At 43.2% G+C, this 16,899-nt stretch overlaps 1 protein-coding gene across 8 annotated transcripts in view; it reads left to right on the forward strand.

The window, feature by feature from the left end:
* The window catches only part of REPS2 (RALBP1 associated Eps domain containing 2), a 238,279-nt gene that overhangs the window by 88,095 nt on the left and 133,285 nt on the right, over nt 1-16,899 (forward strand). For 5 of the 8 annotated variants that reach the window (XM_058658823.1, XM_058658826.1, XM_058658827.1 and 2 more), the window contains exons 3-4: nt 7,458-7,606; nt 12,247-12,373. In XM_058658823.1, coding sequence (XP_058514806.1) covers nt 7,458-7,606; nt 12,247-12,373 — 276 coding nt within the window. The remainder of the gene's footprint in view (nt 1-7,457; nt 7,607-12,246; nt 12,374-16,899) is intronic. The other 3 variants (XM_058658824.1, XM_058658829.1, XM_058658830.1) reach the window with 1 other exon arrangement.

Genomic DNA, 16,899 nt, shown 5'->3' on the forward strand with positions numbered 1-16,899 from the left:
TTTTGTCTTTTGTTCTCTCTGTAACTCTGCCTTTCCAATTAAAATTATTTTTTAAAAATTAAGGAAGCACAGTGGATGGATAAACTTGTATTTTATTGGGTGTTGCTGTGTGAATTTGTGCATGGGCATGTCTGTACAAATGAGCATGTGAACACACAGCCTCTAATATGTTTATGAATCTAACCAGAGATGAAATTTCAAATAGTAAAAACTGTGTTGGGATTTCCCATTAAGCAGTTGTCAACTTAGCCTTTCTTCCTAAACTTCAATCCAATCTCTTTTCCTTAATAAGAAATGATTTCCAGCTTCATTTGTTTATTATTGTTATACATTTTTTGACACACCAGAAAAGCCATGTATTTCAGCAGGAAAATTTGCATTGATATTTTATGTAAAAAATGTTGTTTTCATGTTCAGATGTTTCTGGATCTCCAAAACTTGTTGCTGGAATGCAGCATAGAACCCCTCTACCAGAATATAGGGGCTACATAGGGTCAGCCACAGAGGGTAGAAGGTGAAAGAGGCCTAGAGATGGTTTCCTTTTACAGATGGACAAGTTTAAGTCTAAACAGGTGAAGAGGATACTGCTTTTTAGCAAAATCTAGTAGATTTCAAATGTTTTAACATATTCCTCAGTTCTACTCATGGTGTGGCCAGTAAAGATAACTTATTAATTATCCATCCCCTCGTCCCAAATTTATAAAACCATCATTCCCACTCTAACCTCCACCTTCCCACTCTATTTGTCTATATTTTCAAATTGACAAATTTTTTTCAAGCCAATGTATACGTAAGTATGAGACTAGAAGGTTTTGACTAGCCTAGACCTGTGCTTATAAAATTGGATTGATGTGTTTTTCCAAAGTAACTTCTACAAAATGTGTGGGAACAATTTTACTTTGGAATCATAGAATATTATTGTCATATTTTCCCATTAACCTGCAAGTAGCTGGTGTAAACGGATATGCAATGAAAAGCTGTGGACAGAAGGAGCGAGGAGATAGGAGTTCTTGATATGACGCTAGTTTGCCACCATGTTATTGCATGGCTCAGATAAGACTTCCTCTTTCTTTCCTGGACTTTTCCCCTCATTTGCAAATTGTGCTTATTTGAGTAGATTTTTCCTAGAACAATTTCCAGCTCTGAAATGCCATAGTTTTATGCTAATTATTTTATTTTATAATAGAAAGAAAGCACTTTTAATGTTCAAGATGGAATGTATTCCGGTGGTTAAGAGTATGGATCCTGTCAGTAGATTATCTCATTTGGAATCTTTGCCTCATAACCTTTTACTTATGTGATCTAAGGCCAGTTACTGTCACTTTGAAATGACTTTCCAAGGAGCGCATGGGCTGGAATTGGGGGCTGTGTTCTGATCAGGATACGATTATAATCTCTCTTGGCAAAAGTGTGGACTGGGCCAGACTCCAACACCATCTAGTTCTCTAGAGGACCAGGGGAGATGTGTGACAGACTAGGCTAGGTCTCAGCCCTTTCTGAACCATGTGTGAGCTGTATGGGGGTATGGAAGAGCCACGGCTGGGTTGAAACACCCAACAATAAGAACCAGATTGAGTTGAAGGCCAGTCAGGAAAAGCCTCTATTCCCGCTAGGACAGGAGGTGAACTGAGTAGGGCTGGCTCTTAGACCGACTGGTATGCGCGAAATCTGGCACTGGGAGAGTTTCTGATGGAGGAACCTGGGCAACTTCTCTGGCAGGACACAGTTCCTGCAGGTAAGCGCAGGAAGCACAATAGCAAACAGCCCAGAATAGGCAATGGAGATTATCCCACTGGCATACACATGGCATGGGTTGGGGGTAGACCAGGCTGAAACTGTTCACATCACCCACTGGCGAATCCGAACACCAGAACAGAGTGTGGGTCGAGCCACGTTCGGTTGTGACACATACCAGTACACATTAAGGAATGCCAAGGTGAGATGAGCCGTACCAGATGTGGTTGCAGTGCCCTAACAACACATGTGATAATCAGGACAAAGAGGCAGAGCCAACAGGGGAATGTGGTTGCCTGCTGGGCAACTACTCCCATTGGAAAGCATGAGTCGGGATAGGGGCAGATCAGACTAGGCAGGGCTATAACACCTGTGGGCCTCATGTGAGCTAGATAAGGGAAGGGCCACGGGGGTGGGGGGCTGACTGTCCCGACTGGTGTAAGCAAAAATTAGAGTGGGTGAGGGTTGTTTGGGCTTAGCCGCAGCATTAGCTGGCAGAGGCTGGCACTGGGAGCTAATTCTGTCAAGTCAAATGCCAGAACCACCTGGAGAGTGCACAATCTGGGAGTGGGTGTGGCCTAGAAGGGAAATAGTGGGCACCTCCTTCTTGGGTTACCACGCTCACTGGACAGCACAAAAACCAGGACAGGGGCAGGGGTGGCTAGACAGAAAGGCACCTGCCAGTAGGTGTATGGGCTGGATAGTAGGTTGGTTGGGTTGAACTAGGCTTCAATGCCCATTGACATGTGTGAGAGCTAAATGGGATGTGGGACAGACTGGACAAGCCTGCAGTACATACTGGCAAGCATGGGAACCAGGGTAGGGAGCAGGCCTGGTGGGGGTTATGGGGAGTTGCCCCGACTAGGCTGCAGCTCCCACTGGTTTGCCTGAGGACCGAATATGAAGTGGGCAGGATCGAGCTGGACTACAACACCTGTTGGTTCACGAGGAAGACAGGGCTGGAAACAGAATGGACCCAGCAATCGCAACGACCAGCAGGTGTATAAGCTGATTGGTGTGACGGACGGACGGTGTTGGCGTCTGTACCAGCAAACTCGCACAAGAACCAGGTCTGGGATCATCTCAGGTGAAGTTTGTTCGGAGATCCCTCCAACTGAACTGCTGATCTTAGAACCCCAACCATGAAGAGACTGTCAGCCAGTGGACTCTGAATAGGTTTCATTGCGATTGGAATGACGAGATTGGCAGCAATCCAGAATTGTTGAACTATCAAAACTCTTTGAGCAGGACCCTCGGAGCGCACCTCCCATTGGGGATCTGGGATGGGTGGGAGGTTGGGTGGGGCTTTTCCCTTTTTACTCCCCTAAGCCCAGATACAGGGAAAAATGATAATATTAGTGTGGAAACAATGGTACTACCCACTTTCACCCTGTAGCCCTTGACCCTTTGTACCCTAATCAACTAAGTAAGATGATTAAAAATTAATTTAAAAAAATCTGTCAAAAAAAGAAATGACTTTCTCAGTGAAGAAATATATCAGTTGTATGTGGTTGATAGGATTGTTTATGCTTAAAATCTCAGTGAACAAATATACCAGTTTTCTATGGCTGATAGGATTGTTTATGCTTAAAATCAATTTATTTGCTTTTGCAAATGTATTTTTGAGGATAATGTTTATTTACAAAAGCATCTACAATTATGGTATTCAATATGGTAACCATTAGGAACATGTAGCTGGCTACTGAACGCTTGAAATGTGGCTAGCATAGCTATGGAATAGAGCTTTTTAAAATATTTTATTTGAAAGAATTACAGAGAAAGGGTGAGACAAAGAGGGAGATATTCCATCTGCTGGTTCACTCCCCAAATGCCTGCATTGGCCTGAGCTGGGCTGGACTGAATGTGGGAGCCAGGAGCTGCTGCTTGGGGCTCTCCCACTTGCATGCTTGGGCCCAAGGTTTTGGACCTTCCTCCACTGCTGAGAGCTGGATCAGAAGTGGAGGAGCTCGGACAAGAACTGATGCCTATATGGAATGCCAGTATTGTGGACAGTGGCTTAATTTGCTACACCAGAATGCTGGCCCCAAATATTTAATTTAATTTAAAACCTCAAATAGTGTAAAATATTTTTTTGTTAAATGATTCAATAGGCCTCTTGCATTGTGTAAGACAGGAGCCAGATAGATAAATTATGGTTTAGATGTCTTGGGCTATGTGATGTTTATTACAATTACTCTGTTGTTATAGTTTGAAAGTAAACATGGGTGATATGTAAACAAAGGAACATGATTGTGTTCCAAAGCTATTTATGAACACTAAACTTTGAATCTCATATAATTTTCACAAATTGATAAATAGTTTTTAATTTCTTCACTGTTGAAGCATTGGACTCATGTAGGATGAAGAGGAATGGGCAGCAGGCTGCATTTGGATTTTAGCTATATGCCTATGCTGGGTGAGCGCGTGTCTTCCGTGCAACACTGCCATGGTCGGAACAGCTTTGTTTATCATGGCCTCTAAGCGAAAAGCACCCGGATGCTCAGGACAGAATGACGGTCACAATGTGAATAGATTTGTAAAATGGATTATTATATAGCATTGGAAAAGACTGAACCATGGCTGTATACAATGAATTGGATGATTACCGTAGGAACATAAATGTTGTATGCTTCTATTTTATGAAATTCTGGATATGAAGTCCAATGTTATTTATCATCTATTATTGCATTTGTCTGGCTCATTTTTTCCCCTAATGCATTGAAGAAGTCGAAGTATTTCTTATTTCAATGTGTGCATTAACTATTTAAAAACAAGGGATTTTCCCCTTAAGTTTTAGAGGTCACATTATTTTAAAAGTAAGAGTCAGTGTGTGTGTGTATAAGGAAAATTTTTTATGTTTAATACACAAAGCATTTTTTTAAAAAAAGTTTTACTTATTTTTATTGGAAGAGGAGACAGAAAGATCTTCCAATCACTGGTTCACTGCCCAGATGGCCATAATGGCTGGAGCTGAGGCCATCCAAAGCCAGGAGCCAGGAGCCGCCTCAGGGTTTCCTGCGTGGGTTCAGGGTTTCAAGGATTTCAGCCATCCTCTACTGCTTTTCCAGGCCATAAGCAGAGAGCTGGTCAGACATGGAGCACCTAGGACATGAGCTGGCACTCATTTGGGATGCTGGTGCTTGTAGATGGAGGATTAACCTGTATAGCTGCCACGCCAAAGCATTTCTGTGTTCAAAGAATACAGCCTATCTTTTCCTAAGAAATTGTTGCTTCTTTTTCTGTTATTGCCCATAAACATTAAATCTGAACATTTCTATGTGAATTTAATCAAACTGTGTTGACCAGGCTGTAAGAAATTATTGTGAGTCAACCGCCTGTGATTCCATGATACACATCACTGCATGGCAAAGACTGAATGCATTTTCTTAGGAAGCTTCACTATCAGATTTGGTATGTGTATGACTAGGAAAACATGGAGACTTCGACATTTACAAACTAGACTTTGACCTTTTACTTTCTAATAGATTAGCAGAAGCTTGAGGAGAATTTGCAATGATAAGAATCTTAATATGTTTGGTTACAGTTCTCTTAAGGAAGAGTTGTTTGAAACCACATGACCAAAAAAGGTATGAGAAAAATGTAGTTGCATTTTGCTCTTTGGTGGCTGGCTAGTGGAGAGAGATGTGTTTCCTAGGGGATTGTTTCTAGAAAAATGCCACAGCCAGAGTGGGAGGCTATCTGGGAGTTGTGTGTAAGTCTTAGCTGATCAGCTAATAGTATAATACTACACTTGTATGCTGTTTTTCCCTGGAGTAATCTGCTGAGTGACAGTATCACATTGGTTAGGGTGCTTATAAATATTGAGCATCTAAGAGTCCTTCCATTGTGTGCAAATTATTCTATCCTTTGTGTGAACTGAGCTTCAGCAGCTATGTTTCTGAGAATAGAACTCGGGGTTAGCTTTCATTTGCTCTACTAAGAATCTAGAGTTGATTTTCTCTTGCTTGTTTGCTTTTGAAATCCATTTTTGCCTTCAGTGGTTGAGTGCTGCCCAAGCTTGGGAAACATTAAAACACGGTGGCCATCCTCTTTGGGGAGGAGAATCGTGGTTTAATTTTCCAGCGTGGTTACCCTATTTATGTCTCTTGCACTGGTGGATCATGCAGAGATTTGTCATTTGCCTGCTTCTTTGAATCAAATGTGGACATAGCAACTAAAAATAAACATGATGTGAGTATCAGAGAACCAGGGGCTTTCTTGGCTTTGGGAGCGAAGATGTTTTCTGGGTTTAGCACAGCATGAATCATTGGATGTGCAGCTGTGCTTTTGGGATAGAAGGCTGATGGAAGTGCACAGGCACTCTGATAAGTGCTATCCAGAACAAAGGCTGCAGATGCAAATCATGCCACATAGTCCATCATATTATTGCTGTTTGTACAGACCTTTGAACTATGTCATTGTGTGTGATTGATTGTTCTGAGAACTAGAGGTGTCACAAATACCAGTTTTGAAGTACTTGTCAGATATTTGAAAGATAACTAAATATACTAGACATTTTCTTCTTTTTAATTAATATAAAGAGAACAGAATTTTATTTCATTTGATTTCAGTTCTTCATAGCATTGTGAGTGGCTAGTGGTTATGACAGGAAAAATTTGGTTGAATCTTACATTAATCCCTCCGAATTTTCTTCATTCCCTTGCAAAAAGACAACCAGAGAGGCAGTGCAAAACTTCCTTAGAGCATTATACTGGGGGAGAAATTGCTCTACCCAGTAAATGTGGTCTAAGAATCACAGACCTTTCTACAGGTTACAGGGGAGTGAATATAGTAGGGTTGTCAGCAGGGAATACATAAAATTCATTCTCTTTATATTAATAATAAATTGAAAAATAGCTTGTTTGCTTGGTTCTTTTTAAAAAGATTTATTTAATTTTGTTGGAAAGACAGATTTACAGAGAGAAGGAGAGACACACAGAAGATCTTTCTTCTACTGGTTCACTCCCCAATAGCCACAACGGCCAGACCTGAGCCTAATTGAATCCAGGAACCAGGAGTCTCTTTCGGATCTTCCATGAGGATGCAGAGTCCTAAGGCTTTGGACCATCCTCTACTACTTTCCCAGGCCACGAACAGGGAGCAGTCAGGACATGAGCTGGTGCCCATATGGGATCCTCATGCATGCAAGGCAAGGATTTAGCCACTGAGCCACTGCACTGTGTCTGCTTGTCTGGTTTCAAATACTGATTTGATGAGCACATAAACTGTGATCTCTGGAGTGATAGCTCCTTCAGGTCTGTGTGCACAACTGTAAATTAGTTGATAATGTTGTGTGTTAGAGTGGCTGTGAGGAATAAATGACTTATTATTTGCAGATCTTTGCTACTGACCATGGCATATTTAAGTGTTATTTAAGCTCTACCTGCTGCCAGTTGTCACTTATTACCATACTTGTATGATGTCACATCCTTTTACTTGGTGTTGTATAAAGAATAAACTGGGAAGTTTACTCTGATTTTTTCTGCAATTATTGAGCGATATTTAGAACTGTTAAGCAGGAATTGCTTGCTTAGACCATTGCATTTTTTTCTATCATGAGATTGTTTGAAGTGTTTTCATTGTTTCTGAATTGAAATTTAATCTGTATTTACTGCTTTGAAATTTCTCCTCACACATGATTCATCATTTGGCCATTGAGTTCCCGTTTTATTCCAGTGTTTAAATAATGTTTCAGTTAAACATCCTTGCTTTTGGTCCTAAAGAATTGCCTCTGCCTCGCTTTATGATGTCAAAGAATGATGGTGATATACGATTTGGGAACCCAGCTGAGCTGCATGGAACTAAGATTCAAATTCCATACTTAAACGTGGAGAAAAATTCCGTCAAAAGAATGAATGATGAGGAGAAACAGGTAAGCTTTCTGCTTGGGCATGCTCATTTGATTTTAACCGTGAAAACTCACATACCAGGGCCTCATATCTCCTGTCAAGCTCACAGCAAATCTCACCATCTGGAATGCAATTATACCTTGGAAGTGAGCCAGGAAAGTTTCTTTGGAGTGAGAAAAAGAGGCTGATGCACAGGAATTGCAACAAGCCATCACAGACCCCACAGAGCTCTTGGTATTATAGAATTGTGTCTGGAAAAGGGCTATTGTTCTAATACCCTGACCTCATTTCTCTACGTTGCTGATGTTATAAATGGTTTCTTTGAAATGTAATGTTTAGAATTTTTGTGCTTTTCTATTTTTCATATTGTTTATATGGTAGAGGGAGATGCATGTCCACGCGGGACTCTGAGTAGGGTGGGAAGGATTGCGGTGTGGAGGCAAGTGGATGGGATAAATGTTTTATTATCTTTTTGGCTGTGTCCACAGAGGGGAAAGAGAGGGCTCTCCTTGCTATCAAACTGTATCAGCACCCAGGGGTGGAGGTTGGTCATTTGATGGCACGTTAGAGACTCTGATGTGGTGAACACTGTTCCAAGAGTGTTACTTGAATGGTTTGATAGTTCTGAGACATCATTGGCTTCACTGCGCCAGGATTGAGGAAAAATCGATCCAAGGTCTGTTGGCTGGTCAGTCCACCTTAGTGCATCCACAGGCCCTCCAGGAACAAGTTACAAAGTTTGGACAGAGGAGTGGTCCAACCCATTCTGCTCCCCATCTTTTGATGAAGCACTCAATGTCCTCTGCTGGCCTAGATGAGCTGGCTGTCATGTTGCCCTGCATGTGTATCTGGGCATGCTGTCTACTGCACAGGCATCAGCAATGGAGGGTGCCCTGCCCTGACACATGCACTCCAAGGTCAGATCACATATGTTGTGATTTTCCCTGTAACTGGGGTTTAAGTCCAGCCATCTAGGTGGTGGGGAGTCTCCCCTGGGAAAGCTTGCCTGGGGTGACCTCAGACTTGACTCTTGTGTGTGCCAGCCAGTGCGGACTCAGGTTGTGTCCATCACCCACTCCAGTCAATGCATATTTGAGTGGATGCAGCTTGATCAGTTCTGCCCCAGCCCCATCTCTCATGTGAACTGATGGATGCTGTGGCCTATCCCATCTCAGCCTAGCCTGCCACCCTCCTGTTCTTCACATGCACAAACGGGTGCCACAAGCTAGTTGGGCGACCCCTAATAACCCCTGCAAGGCCCCTCCCTAGCCCCAGCTTTTGCATGTGCCATCATGTGCTGTAGCCTAGTCCGGTCAGTCTGACTCTTGCGTACACCCATGGGTGCTGCGGCTTTAGCTTAGCTTGGCCCTCCCCAGACCCGGCCCGCACATATGCCAACAAGTGCTGTGGCCTTGATCAGACTGGCACGCCCCCAACCCTGGCTCTTATGGTCACTGATGGGAGCTTTAGCCCAGCAGGGGAGTGCCCACAGTCCCCCTACTAGGCTTGCCCCCAGCTCTGAGTCTTACCTGAGCTAGTGGGTGCTGTAGCCATGCTTGGCGTGGTCTGCTTTCAGTACCAGCCTTTGCATGTGCTGGCAGGGGCTGCAGCCTGGCCCATCCCTGACATGGCCCAGCCTGGCCCATCCCTGACATGGCCCACCCCCTGCTCCAACACTTGAGGGTGGGTACTGTGGCTTAGGCCAGCCAGACATTGCCCCCTAGTCCTAGCTTTTGTGTGCAGCAGCAGGTGGCAGATGATGCCATTTAGCCCAATCAGGCCTCCCACACGGGTGGGTGTCTTGGCCTGACCCAAATATGCCCTCTTGTTCTCCCTTCTAAACCATCCCATCTCAGCTCCCTCACCTACCTGCGAGTCTACACTGTCCCGGTCCTTGGAAGCCCCCAGAAATCATTCCTCCCCTGCCAAGCATGCCCCCAGAAATCATTCCTCCCCTGCCAAGCATGCCTTCAGCCATTGCCACTCTAATACGCCCTCGGACCCACCTGCCTGGGTGGCTGGGGTGGCATGTTCCAGCTTGACGTTCCCTGCCTTCCCCACATATCTTTAAAAAGTATGGAATAGGCAACTATGCTGGCACACTGGTATAGTTAACACAAATTTAGCATTAACCAAGCCCAGAATGCCTGCCAGTTATTGGCTGCTTTTCTGCCAGTAGTATAACACTCGTTTATGGACAAGGCAACCTAGACAGCTGCCTACATCTGGAGAACGTTAGGATTTTTAATTACCTCTCCTATTTCAAAAAGAAGATCAGAGAAAAGCTTTCTCTGGGTAAATACGTTTGGAGAATTCTGCTTCATATTTGCTCTTCAGTCTTGGACAATCACAGTGGATCTGCGTACAGTGGAGCGTCAGAGAACTGCAACGACAAACCCCAGCGTTCTGCATTTCCCATGCATCTTTCCTGGTGAATCCTTTCTAGGGGAGCACGTGTGGAATGTCAGATTCGGAGATGTGGTGTTACACGTTTAGCAGATCGGGTTCTGGAATAGGGAAGATGGGATTTCAACACAAGGGAGGTTTAGCACATTGTGTTAGACAACTACAGGTCCTGTTGCTTTCATGATTCTGACAGATTTTAAACAAGATTAAGGATATGTGTGTGGGTATAGAAAGAGGTGACATGTTTTACCCACCAGTACACAAGGGGCAAGAATTACAGTGATGACCTGAAAAAGTTGTGGGCCCAGTCGCTGGTTTTGTGAATGAGGGACATCCTTCCACTTCAAACTGGGTTTATGCTATAGCCACTGAATCTGTGACTATGAGCTTATGCTTTAAAAAGCAAAAATATATTTTCTGGAGAAGAGTATGTAATTAAAATTTCAGATTGTATATTTCTTGTTAGCTTAAGAGAGCCTTTATATAGTGTTTGTATGGATTAAAAGAAAAGCTATTTTCTTGTTCTTGGGTCCCCCAATGTAAGCAGTCTATTGATTAAAAATAAAAAGAAAGAAGGAAATCCACAATATGTTACACTGGTTGCTTTGCCTTGGGTTCAACATCAGGTTCATGTATGAGTTGACATTCAAACTGTAGCCTGTTAAAACTATATTCTAGTATTTAGATCTTACTAGTTAGCTTCTCTTTAAAATATCCATAAAGGCTCCTTATAAAGAGAAATTTCATTTGACCTCACGGTTTTAGATGGTCCCATCCAAGATCAGGTGACTGCATTAGTCTGCTGTCTGATGAGCAGTGGAAGGAGAGGGGGAAAAAGGAAGCAGAGACAGGTGGACTGAACTTAGCTTATTTATATAACCAGTTCTCGTGAGGACTACCCTTCCTTAAAACAATATTTATTTGAAAGTCAGAGTTACAGAGAGGGTGGAGAGAGAGGGAGAAACAGAGAGAAGAAGGGAAGCAGGGAGAGAATATTTTTCATTTGCTTCATCCAGGGCTGAGCCAGAACGAAGCCAGGAGCTTCAGCAAGGTCTCCCATGTGGATGGCAGGGACCCAAATATGTGGGCAGTGTTTGGCTGCTTCCGCAGTTCACTGCTAGGGGGCTGAATGTGAAGTGGAACAGTCAGGGCGCAAATGGACACCCATGTGGCTTGCTATTGTGGCAGGTTTTGGCTTAAGCCTCTGTGCCACAGCACTAGCCCCAAGGACTGCTTTCTGAGGGCCAGCCCCCACTGAGTTGAAGACATCTGGCTTGTTCCATGTCTCCACACAATTGCATCTAGCTTGCATCCTTAATCCATCAAGTGTGAATATGAATGTATTAACTATTAACATAGACTTTGGGGTCTAAACATCTGCATGTTCAAACTGTAGCCTCAGTGGAGGCTAGTTGTAGTGGGCTACCCATAATGAATTGTTTTGCAACCTCAAATTTTTTTCAAAGATTTATTTATTTTTATTACAAAGTCAGTTATACAGAGAGGAAGATCTTCCGTCCGATGATTCACTCCCCAAGTGAGCCGCAACGGGCCGGTGCTGCGCTGATCCGATCCGATGCCGGGAACCAGGAACCTCCTCCAGGTCTCCCACATGGGTGCAGGGTCCCAATGCATTGGGCCGTCCTCGACTGCCTTCCCAGGCCACAAGCAGGGAGCTGGATGGGAAGTGGAGCTGCCGGGATTAGAACCGGCGCCCACATGGGATCCTGGGGTGTTTAAGGCAAGGACTTTAGCTGCTAGGCCACTGCGCTGGGCCCATCCTCAAGTTTTTTAAAAAGCTGAGATTTTACATCGGAATAGTAAGCCTGAAGGATATTTAGCATTAGGCATATAAAATATATTTAGTATTCCTATGTTTGGAAAGATTTGATAAGCATAAATCTCAGAAATAGGAATCTTTATTAATGAGAGAAATGGAATCTGTTCACACAGAGGTCATAAGGAATATGGATTTTATTTCCTGTGTACAGTATCTTTTGTTTTCAAAGGAAAATATTATTGGAATAACTGAAAATATTTCAGGGTGGCTTTAGTAATTTAGGTGATTTAGCACTGCAGAGTGTATTCTCTATGAGACTTTCCATTGCTCGGACACGCAGTTTTATTTAAGCTGCACTTTTGAGAAAATGCTCTCCTGCACTTGTGAAGTCAGCTGGGTCACCGGCTTCCTATCAGCAGCTGAGGACTGCCAGGCTCTTGACCAATCACCTCTGAACTCTGCTCTGGTTCTTTGCAGCAGGACACACAGTCTCCCACGGTGTCACCGCTCACCTCCCCTCCTTCTTCCCCGCCTCATTACCAGCGGGTGCCCTTGAGCCATGGCTACAGCAAACTGCGGAGCAGCGGGGAGCAGATGCATGCAGGTAGGCCGGCCCAGGGGCCAGTTGGCCCAGGTGATGTCTTGGAGGCTCCTCAATCTAGCAGCCAGCAACACTACTGGCTACCTAATTTCCTGATTTAATTACGCCTGGTTTTGGAACATGGCTGAATTTAATGTTTTCAAGCAAGGCTTTCTAGAAAATTTAATTAAACATAGCTCAGTAGTGCTACATGTCCGGAACTGGAAACAAGTACATGTTTAGATGATTTGATCTTTCATATAGACATAAATAGAAACGCAACATGCTAAAAGTTTGTGTTCTTTAGAATTGTTATTTTTTGAAAGCATACCGGACACGTCTATGTAATAACTATGTAATAACTGCTTTTATGAAGTTTCTTAGAAAAAGCTAACTGCGAAATCACTGGATTCTTCACCAATTCATAGAGAATCCATTTGTATATCGGTAGTACTACATAACAAATATTTTTGTAAGATTTACCTTCAGTTAAAATTGTTATTCCTCAACTTAAAAATAAGACTCTTGATTTTTCTTTAAGCATTTTATTTGTTGAAATTATCTAAGTTAACCTCAAGTGATTTCCTAATAAATTTGTTTTGAACATTGTCAAAAAAAAATGCTAACTGCACAAAACCACAAGAGTTGCTTCTGTGCTGACAGTGCGAGGCAGTGTGTTTAGAAGTGTGTCTCGTGTACAGTTGCACGGTTGCCTGCTTTCTCACATTTGTGCTCTGCTGGCCGTGTTGTTTGTTCAAATGCACAAGCAGAGCCTGAGGATGCCTTGCAGGGTTGGCTGTCCAGACTGCAGCGCTGAAAGCTCTGTAAATTCACTGCAGTGTGTTGTCCTTCTGAGGTTCATGGTCCCAGTTTAAGATGTGACCTATTTAATGTCTAGAATTGGATATCCTGTAACCTCCCTTTTTTATCTTGTGGGCTGTGACTGAAAATGTCCCAGTTTCTGCAGGGCTTGGATGCATTGAAAATAGTGGTGACTTGCAAATGGTCCCAGAAATAGCAGTTTATGTTAGGCTGAGCTGAAGAAAGGCTGCAGGCTTGCAGAGGGAGACAGACACTGCATGATGCAAAGAGCTTTGAATTGGAATCAAAAGAAGTGGATTTCTTGGACTAGTTTATGATATTGGCAAAGCCACTACTCTGAACTAAGGTTTCCTCTTCTCAGTCAAAATGGACTAAGAGTATCCTGTGGAGATGTTAGGAGGATTCAGAGAGAATGTGAGAGTAAAATTTGGAAATTCACTCTTATGCAAATACAAGGTGATGTTGCTAATGGATAGTAACAAAAAATTATTCTCCTGCAAGTAGAATATCTCACAACTGTCAGAAAATAAACAGTGTTGAAAATGTTTCATTTTCTCTTTCTATTCATATTTAACCTTGAACATTGATGATTAAGTTTTATTTGTTTATTTATATAGAAGCAAGTGAATGTACTCCCATATGCTGGTTCACTTCCTTGATGCTCATAATGGCCCCTAACTGGGGGGCCAAAGCTGGGAGGAGAGAAGTCAGTTTGGGTCTCCCATTGCCATGGGTGGAGGGAACTTGACTATTGGAGCCATCTCGCCAGCTCTCTCCCAGGGTGCCCACTAGCAGAGAACTAGAGTCAGGAGGTGAGACAGGACTCAGACCCAAGCACTCTGCCATAGGTTGAGGGTGTCTAAACCATTAGGACAAACACCAGTCCCTGGGTGCTGACTTCTACATTTCCAGGTGAACCCATTTTTGTTCTACCAATTCAGCCCGTCACTGAGTTCTACTAGTGATGTCTTGTTTTTTCAAAAAGTCTTTGGTACTGTCTTTTCTCTGCTTTGTTCCCATTCTCTCCTCATTCCAGCCAAACTGGGCTTGTGTTCAATCGGTGACGAAGAAGCAGCCTGCTTCTGTTCATCTTTCTGAATTCTCAGCAGTCCATGCCAAGGCTGTCTTGCCTTCATTCCTTTTTATGCACTTTTCAAGTGAGGTGAAACTGATTGAAGATGAAACTCACGCAATTTAACTTTTGTTTTGAGTTTTAACAAATGGATAGGCCTATGTAACTACCGTTTAGGTCAAGAACAGAGCATTTTCCTTAAAGATAGGCCTTCCCAGTGCTTCCTGCCCCACTCCCCTAATTTTTAGCACTATTGATTTTATTTTGTTTCTTCTAGAACTTCACACAAGCTGAAAACACTGTAGCTGCAATTGTCTGCTGGTTCTCCCTCAGCAAAGTGGTTGAGATTCATCCATATTACTTTGTCAGTAGTTTTTCCATTTTGTTATTTCATTTAGTATTCCAGCGTAAAAAAAGAATAGCTGATTTGATGATCTGTTCTTCTGTCGATGAATACTTGGGTCGTCTCACTAGTGTCTTGTTGTTATGAATAAAGATACTAGACCATTCATGTGTTAATCTTTTGTGTCATATGCTATTGTGTCCCTAGTACCTGGAAGTAAAATCACTGGGTTTCTGAATAGGTGTATTAGAAACTGCCAAAACATTCAGTTTGACATTGACCTTCAGAGTGATGAAAATTTCAAGGCGTCTTTTTTTTTTTTTTTTTCCTTAACATGCTATTCTTTGGGCTGGTGCAGTGGTGTGGCAAGCTGATCTTCCACTTGCAGTGACAGCATGCCATGTGGGTGCCAGTTCAAGTCCCAACTGCTCCATTTCCTGGTGCAACTCCTTGCTTATAGCTGGGAAAGCAGTAGAGGATAGCTCAAGTCTTTGGGCCTTTGCACCGCTGTGGAAGACCTAGAAGAAACTCCTGGCACCTGGCTTCAGATCAGCTTACCTCTGGCCTTCGTGGCCTTTTGGGGAATGAACCAGTGGATGGAAGCTCTCGCTCTCTCTCTGACTCTACTCCTCTCTCTCTAATTCTGACTTTATGTAAATAATATTAAAAATAGAAAACAAATTTTAAAAATGAAGTAAAATAATCTGGAAAGAGGACCTGGCACAACAGCCTAGTGACTAAATCCTCGCCTTGCATCATCCAGGATCTCATATGGGTGTCAGCTCATGTTGTGGCTGCTACACTTCCCATCCAGCTCCCTGCTTGTGGCCTGGGAAAGCAGTGGAGGATGGCCCAAAGCCTTGGGACACTGCTCTGTGTGGGAGACCAGGAAGAGGCTCCTGGCTCCTGGCTTCAGATTGGCTCAGCTCTGTCCGTTGTGATCAATTAGGAGAGTGAACCAGTGGATGGAAGATCTGTGTCTACTTTTTTCTGTGTATCTGACTTTCCAATAAAAATAAAATAAAATAGAATAAATCTTTTTAAAAATCTGTTAAGAAGGTAACTTATAGACGTCTTCTACGTACTATAGCAGACAATGTAACCATTCACTCTATTAAAATTTAGCAAGTTCTGTGTTGTCTGTTACTAAACTATATTGTGTATTTAATATGCAGAAAAACAAAACAAAACTCTTCTGGTTCCTTTCTAAACCTTTTGCAAGGGTGTTGGAGAATTATTAGTTTTGCATGGAGTTGGATGCTTTGGATTTATTTGGGAAGAATGAGAGTCAAGGAAGTAAGTAATTACCTCGTGTTTCAGATCCAGTTAAGAAATTAGAGTCAGACCAATGAAGGCCTGACTGTCAGTTTTGCTACTGATATAACTAATCAGATCACGTGCCTGGATCTGTGCCAGTGGGCGTCACTCTCCTTTGCAGTTACAGACATGATTAGTCAAGAATCCTCATATAAGTTGGAACGGAAAATCTGCTTTTCCAGAAAACGAGTCTTTCTATAGTTGAGTCTCCTTCCAAGCCTACTAATGAGATATATTTGTTTTCTCCAAGGGCAGAGGTGAGAGATTGGAGGTGAGATTGGATGGAGCACAGAGCCAAATGGGCCCCGTGTCTCCATGTACAGCAGAGGCTCCCTCACTTGTTTTAGGAGAAGCATATGGGCTTGGCTTCCTAAGGAAAGGTCATGACCACCAGGATCCTGATCCTGCTATGGTTCCTTGTGTTTAAAATATTTCAGCAGAATCAAGATGGCGGAATATGGTTAGAACACATTTAACTGGACAAAGAAACATTTAATCAGGATGAAGCAGAGAGGACATGTTACAGGAAATAGGAGAGGACAGAACAACAGCAGAGGGGTACCTGGAGACTGACAGACACAGGAAAGGAGCGGACACAACGGTGTGGTGTTGCAGTGACTGATAATCCAGCAAATTCAGCTAATGGCGATCTGAACTCCACCAGCAGCCGAAACTCCACCAGCAACCAGGTGGGAAGGGACTAGGACTTGTACTGGGAGCTTGGGAGGTGAACCCGGACAAAGAACTGTCTGTCCTGCTGGTCCGTTTGATTTGACCAGGAGCAGAGACAGAGCAGCAGATCCCAGACGGACAGTGCGAGAACAGGGTGAATTTCACAGCCCAGTCAGACCCCTAGAGCCGAATTGGGTATCATTTTGCGTAAGGAGGCAAAGGCAAGGGAAAGGACTGAGCATGCGCTGAGCTGGGAGTGAACTCATTTCTGATTCAGTGAGCTGCATCAACGTGGCATTCTATAGGTTCCACCCAAGACAGGTC

Source organism: Ochotona princeps, chromosome X (genome assembly GCF_030435755.1).
Source record: "Ochotona princeps isolate mOchPri1 chromosome X, mOchPri1.hap1, whole genome shotgun sequence".
In the NCBI taxonomy this organism is placed as follows: Eukaryota; Metazoa; Chordata; class Mammalia; order Lagomorpha; family Ochotonidae; genus Ochotona; species Ochotona princeps.